This window comes from Monosiga brevicollis, genomic scaffold (genome assembly GCF_000002865.3).
Source record: "Monosiga brevicollis MX1 MONBRscaffold_46 genomic scaffold, whole genome shotgun sequence".
Classification (NCBI taxonomy): Eukaryota; class Choanoflagellata; order Craspedida; family Salpingoecidae; genus Monosiga; species Monosiga brevicollis.
The window spans coordinates 115310-122664 of NW_001865083.1; the positions used below are offsets into that span (position 1 = coordinate 115310).

A 7355-nucleotide genomic window follows, 5' to 3' on the forward strand; every position below is an offset into this window, starting at 1 on the left:
GCGTGTCTGTCTGTCCGTCTGTCTGTCTGTCTGTCTGTCTGTGCAATGCTGTGCTGTGCTGTGTTATGTTTGATGCCCACATTTAAACTGGCTGCTCACCAATGTGGTGGAGGCGAGGGGCCTGCACTGCCGCGAGATGTGGTTGTGCCGGAGAAACCAAAGAGCAAGTCAAGGATACTCGGTCAATTTTTTTTCTTCTCTTCTGTCCCACAAGGCCCCTACTCTGTCTCACTCGGGGGGTGTGAGTAGCAAAGGTTGGAGAGGGGACTGATGAACGGGGATGAGGGGGCAAGTTGAGACTTGGTTATACGACGGCGAGGTGACCCATGTCTTCGGCGGCCTTTTCAGTGGGGTCCATAGCGGCGTTGCCTGATGCGGCGGGGGCGGTGGCGTCGGCCGCGCCGGGCGGGGTCAGGGAGAGGGGGTTGATGGCGGAATGGTTTTTGTTTTGCTCGATCATTTCGATGAGCTTGTCAAAGGTTTCTGCGGGCTCGCAGGTGCCACCGAGGAAGGTGGGGATGGCGTCGAGCTCGAGGCCGTCTTCTTGCATCTTCTTGACGGCGGCTGAGGCCGAGCCGAGCATGTTGACCTTGGCTTGGGTGATGGGGTGGATCCAGGGCTTGATCATGGCCCAGACCGTCTAGGGGAGGGGTTCAAACAGATGTAGATGAGCAGGAGGCGAGGGGGGTGGGATGTTAGGATGTGTTATAATTGTTCAACAGCAGGCGGGGGTGAACATGAGGGCGAAACGTACGCGGAAGACAAAGGGGGCGTTGATGACGTAAATCTTCCAGAGGCTTTCGGGGAAAAAGTCGGCACCGACGCTGAAGACTTTTTGAATGACGGCCTTTTTCTGGCCGTAGAGAATGTTCATGCCGCTGCCCTTGAGGTCGACGATGAGGGAGTACTTGTAGCGCTGCTCGCCCAGCTTGTCGGAGAGCTGCTTCTTGTAAGCACTGTAAAAGGCCTGCTTTTGACCCTGCAAACGGAGCATGTGATCCCTATAGATGGGAGGCCGGGCAAGGGGTGAGGCGCGATTGTGGCAGAGGTGTTGTGGTTGATGTGTTGTTGATATTTTCTTATTTTTTTTTTTTTTTTTTTTTTTTTTCCCTTGCAATCACATGAACGGCCGAACGACCAAAAAGAGGGGAACGAAGAGGGAAAAGTCAAAGAGGTGGGGGCAAGGCGGTGGGAGGGAGCCAGGGTACGTACGAGTCCATGGCGGCAAGGGCATCAGTGCTGATTTTCTCGACGTGAAGGGAGACGAGGGGATGGCCGTACTTGTCGTGGCCATAAATGTATTCGGGCCACTTTTGGTAAAAGTCGGCGTCACCGTCGATGCGCTTGGTCATGTACTCGTAGTAGTTGACCTTGTCACGCCAGTCGAGAATGCTCTGTGGATGAGGGTTAGGGTTGAGGGTTGGGGTTGGGGGGGGTCAGCACGAGATGAGAGATGAAGACGGGACTGATCGCGCCCAGAATGGAGAAGGGGGAGGGGATTGTTGTTGTGTTTCGTTCTGTTCGTTTTGTCATGTCTCCCTGTCTTTGCTGGGGCGGTACTGTTGCGGACTTGCTCTTGGTGGCGTTGGCACGGGATTGACGGATCGAGGGGAGGCTCGCGGACAACGGATTCAGGGAGGCGGTTGGAAAGACAAACCTTGAAGGCTTTGACGGTCTCCTCCTTGCGGGGTTCGTACGAGGCGTAGCCACGGACGCAGGTGAGGTAGTCGTGTTCACAGAGAAGCTTGCGCTGTTCCTCAGTGGCCACATCGGCACAAGCTTGGATGTACTCCTCCTCCTCGGGCTTGCGGGGTGCACATTCGAGTTCAGCCAGCTGGCGATCCACCTCCTTGAGTGCAGCCATGGTGTCCGGTGATCCTGTGTGTGTGTCGTGAAGCAAAGAAAAAGGTTTGTTAAGAGTCCTAGGGGTGGCAGTGAGGGAGGGAGGGCAAAAAAAACGGCGGATCGGTGAGTCAAAGGGGTGAACGAGCAGCTCACAAGCTAGACGGGACAGGAGGAGCAAAGAGGAAAGAGGAAAGAGGAGGAGGAGAAAGAGGAGAAAGAGGAGGAGAAGGAGGAGGAGGAGGAGGAGGAGGACGTGAGGCAGGAGGAGAAAGAGGAGGAGGACGTGAGGCAGGAGGAGGAAAGAGGGGAGACGCACACTTAGAGAGTGACGCACATGGATGTACACACACACACACACACACACACACCACGACCAAGCGCACACACACACCACGACCAAGCGCACACACAGACGATCAAACGCACAGCAAAGGCGGGGCAGGCACGAGAGAGAGAGAGAGAGAGAGAGAGAGCCATGGAGCCGAATGACAAGCAAAAGGGGGACAAGACGTTAAAGATCGAGGCCAGTGTGTGCGTGTCAAACCCCCCACGCACAGTGGTAAGCGACAAGGAAAGCGACATCCGTGTTTGCAAATGCCAGTCAACGCCAGTGAACGCGCGGTCGAAGCGCCTCCCGGGGCTGCCGTTTCACTTGGAAACACACACACACACACACACACACGATGTACCCTTGCAAATGCATTTGGGCGAATGCACAACACCAGAGGAGCCATGCACACGAGGGCGCGTAGAGGCGACCATGCCCAAAGGGTTTGTACAGATACAGGTACATACACTTGTCAACGGACACGAGGCGCGCTGCCGTTTCAGTCAAGCGCGCGCCGTGTCTCTCTCTCTCTCTCTCTCTCTCTCTCTCTCTCTCTCTCTCTCTCTCTCTCTCTCTCTCTCTCTCTCTCTCTCTCCTCTCTCTCATCTCTCTCAAGCTCTCTCTCTCTCTCTCTCTCTCTCTCTCTCTCTCTCTCTCTCTCTCTCTCTCTCTAACAGACACGTATGCAGTATTCAGAGAGAGGGAAGGGGGCCAGCTCACAACCAACGAGTTTCGCAGGGAGATATAACGATAACCAGAGATGCGATGTGTGTCAATCACTCAAAATCGGTTGAAATTTTCTGTCTTTGGGCTTACCGTCCAAATTAGGAAGAAAATGGCAAATTTAGGCCAAACCTCTCTCTCTCTCTCTCTCTCTCTTTTGCACTGATGTTTTGAAATGTTTAGAATGAAGGGGTGGTCTCAAGAAAAGGGTTTGCTGTCCGTTGCACCGAAAAGCCAATGAGGCTGAGGGCAGATGGCTTCATGACCAAGGGGAAACAAGGGCTCCCTCCCGCCCTGTAGCCTTGGGTCTCGCTCCAGCACATATGAAGCCACACGAGCCGATCCCCCGCTTGCCTCCCATCACCCCCTCCGCCGCCTCTGCGCCTCCGCCGCCGCCGTCGCCAACGTCAACTCGCCAACGTCAATGTCAGCAGATCAAACAACAAACAACGACAACGACAAAGTACAACAGGTGTTTTCCGATTGATATCACACCAGCGGTTTTTTTACCCCCACACTTTTCTACTCTGTTTCGAGGTTTGAACCCTTCCATGCGTTGGCCCGGTTCCGCGGCCCTTGGACCGCGCTGGGTGTCGAGGCGAAAGCGACGGCGGCCTGCCCTGCTTCTGCACGATGGGGGGCCCCATTCGCTGGCCTGGGGCATGTGGATCAGTGGCTCTGATTCATCGGCATGACGCTCGTTTGATCAGATCCAGCCGTGCACTGCCTTTGAGTGCCTCTTTTTTTGGGGGTCTTTTCCTTTGTGTGTGTGTCCATGAGACAGCTGAGCTTGAGCGTGCGCGCGCGCTTGTCGGCTCGTCTTTGGACGCGGTCAAACCTTGAGGGTTGCCCCTTCGCCTTGGCTCTTCCTTTTTTACATCACAGCTCATGCCACGCCCATTGCTTTCTACAGACCGTTAGCCATGGCCAAGTCCAAGAACCACACCGCCCACAACCAGAGTATGTTGGGCCTCGCACTTCTCCCTGTGCTTTGCTGCCCGCTCTAGAGTCAGCGGCCGCGACAGGGCTTTGTTTTTGTTCAATTCCACAAGGAACCATCGGAACCATTGGTGGAAAGCTGACACCTTTCGTCAATGTTCTCGCCTGCTCATGTAGACTACAAGGCCCACCGTAACGGCCTCAAGAAGCCCAAGACCAAGCGCTTCCCCGCTCTCAAGGGCGTACGTTTCATCTTCGCCTGCGCGCCTCATCAACGGCCAGCGACCACACCAGTGAATAAGACGCGTTGCTCACACAATCTTGCTTTTTCGCATCATGCGGCGTTCCTCTTGTCCTCCCGCAGATGGACCCCAAGTTCCTCCGCAACATGCGCTTTGCCAAGAAGGGCAACGTGCGCGCGGCCCAGGAGCAGAAGGCTTAAGTTGGTGGTGACACACTCTTGTCTCCAAACCAGACTTTTGTGACTCTTACAGCCATATAGGGTGCACAAGGGAGGATCAGATCCCGTTGGACCCGTCCTCTTGCTCCCGGGGCGGTGTCTTCTTGACCCGTCTCAAATCGCTTCCCCTTGCTCTCCTTCTCTCCCAACCCCGTGGTCTTGATGACTTGACTCGAAAACTCTTTTTTTTTTTTCCATTGTCTTCCCTCCCGAAACTGGCTCGATGATCACCTTCAAAACACTTGAAAGGGTAACAGACTTCCAAGATCTCTAGCATGCAGCCTTGTGGTGGATCCTCGATCAGCGAGGGAACAGAGCGATCAAATGGCCAAATCAGGAAGCGCAAACAGCACGGAATGACAGAACGCTGTTTGTTAAGTGATTTGTACAGAGGAGGAGAAAGGGATACGCGTCGATACTTCATCAACGTCCTGAAAGAACCACCAAAAGCCCCTTGTGCCATTGGCCATGACCTGTTCATGCCCGGTGGGCTCGACAGAGTTAAACCTGGTCCCTGAGCAGGTTTCAACATGACTCATGTGATGGAAGCACTCGGTGCATCCACCACGCTCAATCGGGAATAGCAAGGACAGGCAGAACATCAACACTCCCCATGTTTGGCCGGGAACGACGCGTGATTAAAAACAAACGCGTTAACATTGTAAAAAGATGTGAGGCGTCGGGCTCCCAATTGTTGTGAGGAAAAGTGAAATCTTGGGAAGAAGAAATGGGGTAACAATCAAGATTGCAATTTCCACGCTCGCTGGATCCGAGGCTGTACCACGGGCGTGCAATATTGGCCACCTTGGCATGTTTATGCGTCAATGGGGTCAACGGTGCCGACGTCCGAGACGTAGATACCGTCAAGGAACTTACGGATATCCTTCTTGGTGACCAGAGTCGACTGGTGGATGAGAGCGGCCGAGAGGGAGACCTTCTCAATGTCGTTGCCCTGCAGGAAAAAAAAGGGGGGACGTCAAGAGCACAAGCATGATTCGTGAGAGTTAGCAAGCAAATGGGAAAAAAAAACCGACCCAATCGTGCCCAAAAAGATGCGTCCATCAAACAAGACCGGCGCAGACGACGAGTGCAAATGCAGAAAACCCTGAAAAAACATACCTCAACAACAATCTCGTCCTTGTTGGAAGTGGACTTGACGGTGACACCCTCAAGCATGTGACGGGTGCGCACAACCTTCTCGCCAAGGAAGTTGCGGATGTTGATCGTCTTGTCGCCATCAAAGGCCAAGTTGATGGGGAAATGCGCATACACCGTCTTCATGGTGTAGGCAAAACCGTACGAGACACCCTTGATCATGTTCTTGATGTGGGAGGCAACGGTGCGCACGCACGAGAGGGCCTTCTTGTTGGCCAACCAGCACGAGACCTTGAGCTTCTGAGCAGAGACGAAGACAATCTCCGTCTGGATGTGCCTGAAGACGCGCTCCAAAGTGCCGCGCTTGCCGGTCACCTTGATGTGGCGCTGGTTCACCTCGACGGTGACTGTTGGGGAGGCAAACAAGACGAGACATGGATGGTGAGCACTGGGCGACTGACGGAAGTGTGAGGAAACAGCAAAGATGGCATGGCATCGATAATGATATCAAGACATTGTGGTGAGAACAGAGGTGGTGATAGTAGCTGGCTGAACTGCGTCGTCGTGGTGGCTCACAAACTGGAGCTCGCTCAACAAACAAATCCCCCTTCTCGCGCCCCGTTGGACGCTGCGCACAAGATCATGTGCAAAAGTGGCGCGCTTGGACAGAGGCGACACCATGCCCTTGGACAGAAAACAAGATGTGCCGCACCGCCCTGTCCAGGGCGCCTTGACAAGGTGCACGAACAGTCGTGCAACGCAAGGTCTTTGGGGATCTGGGACCGACGCGTCGAGATGGCACACAGAACCGATGGCGCGCCCTCGTGCGTGATGGATGTGGGGCCGCTTGCAGCTCCATGAACCCCGGCATTCCAAGAGGAGACCGAGGATGAACCGTCTGGGCCACCAAGTCAGCCCAAAAGTACGCAAGCCGCGATGACAGGCACCCAAGACCCGATACACCAGGCTGACGCTGAGGCTGAGGCCGAGGGTCCTCGTGGCCTCTTTCCAAGCTCAACGTCAAAGACTACCTGCTTTTCCTCCCGACCTTTCTCAAAACGCAACAAGACCACCAGGACCACCACCACCACCACCACCACCACCACAATGTCTTTGACATGCCAGGGCACCGCCGTTTGCAGAGCAAGAGGGGAGAGCAGGGAATACGCACCGCCATCGGGGATGGTAACAAACTCGGACGAGCAGATGACCTTCATCTCGGCGGTCAGCGCAGGTGCGTGGGTGGGAAAAGTGAATCAATGTGGGGAGGAAAAATCACGTGGGAACGATTCAACTTTCTTGTCCCTGTTTGCAAGCCACCTGCTTGATAGCAAAAATGGCCGTACGCGAAAGCTGTCACCATGACCGTGTCAATTGTCAGAAAATTCGTGTCGGCGGCCTGGTGCGAGTTCTCATCACTTGGTTCTTTCCAGCGTCCATGCTGTCTCTGAGTACAGACGGCAGCCATGTTATTTCTCTGTGTTTGCCTCTGAAATAACCTTAAAGGTCATTGACGATCCGCACGCCTCTCTACCACCACACCCTCACATCATCCATTCTCTTCGAGTTCTCGATCACATTGACCTTATCTTGACCTATAATCTCTCTCTGATCTGATCTCTCTCTCTTGATCTCTCTCTCGATCTCCCTCTCTCTCTCTCTTGATCTCTCTCTCTGAATTCATCTCTCTCTCTCTGATCTCTCTCTCTCTCTTGATCTCTCTCTGATCTCTCTCTCCTTCTTGATCTCTCTCTCTGATCTCTCTCTCTGATCTCTCTCTCTCTCTTGATCTCTCTCTCGATCTCCCTCTCTCTCTCTCTTGATCTCTTACTCTCTCTCTCTCTCTCTCTGATCTCTCTCTCTCACTTTCTCTGCTCTCTTGTCGTCAGTAAGCTCCAACTGCTCGCTCTGTGTGTGTCTCTCTCTCTCTCTCGCTCTCTCTCGTGCGCGCTCTCTCGTGTCGGT

The 7355-nt window shown here is 54.2% G+C and overlaps 3 protein-coding genes across 3 annotated transcripts; 1 reads left to right on the forward strand and 2 right to left on the reverse strand.

Annotated features, from left to right (window-relative positions):
- Positions 1-169: 169 nt before the first annotated feature.
- On the reverse strand, positions 170-1912 carry MONBRDRAFT_34692 (uncharacterized protein). Its single transcript, XM_001750698.1, has 4 exons — positions 1658-1912; positions 1213-1394; positions 755-1001; positions 170-640 (listed from the first exon to the last, which is right to left on the reverse strand). The coding sequence occupies exons 1-4, from the start codon at positions 1862-1864 to the stop codon at positions 305-307; spliced, it is 972 nt and encodes a 323-aa protein (XP_001750750.1). The 5' UTR covers positions 1865-1912; the 3' UTR covers positions 170-304.
- Positions 1913-2179: 267 nt separating this feature from the next.
- On the forward strand, positions 2180-4481 carry MONBRDRAFT_34693 (uncharacterized protein; the record flags this gene model as incomplete). Its single annotated transcript, XM_001750677.1, has 5 exons — positions 2180-2854; positions 3022-3073; positions 3782-3856; positions 4013-4077; positions 4200-4481. The coding sequence occupies 5 exons, from the start codon at positions 2180-2182 to the stop codon at positions 4275-4277; spliced, it is 945 nt and encodes a 314-aa protein (XP_001750729.1). The 3' UTR covers positions 4278-4481.
- Positions 4482-5029: 548 nt separating this feature from the next.
- Positions 5030-6607, reverse strand: MONBRDRAFT_34694 (uncharacterized protein; the record flags this gene model as incomplete). Its single annotated transcript, XM_001750699.1, has 3 exons — positions 5030-5247; positions 5415-5797; positions 6439-6607. The coding sequence occupies 3 exons, from the start codon at positions 6605-6607 to the stop codon at positions 5110-5112; spliced, it is 690 nt and encodes a 229-aa protein (XP_001750751.1). The 3' UTR covers positions 5030-5109.
- Positions 6608-7355: the final 748 nt, after the last annotated feature.

Excerpts from the sequence above, each read along its gene's own strand:
- MONBRDRAFT_34692 (XM_001750698.1), bottom strand. The coding sequence starts at position 1,864 with ATGGCTGCACTCAAGGAGGTGGATCGCCAGCTGGCTGAACTCGAATGT. Across the intron at positions 1,395-1,657 it reads AGACCGTCAAAGCCTTCAAG|AGCATTCTCGACTGGCGTGA; the intron begins GTTTGTCTTTCC and ends CCTCATCCACAG. Across the intron at positions 1,002-1,212 it reads GCCCTTGCCGCCATGGACTC|GGATCACATGCTCCGTTTGC; the intron begins GTACGTACCCTG and ends TCCCATCTATAG.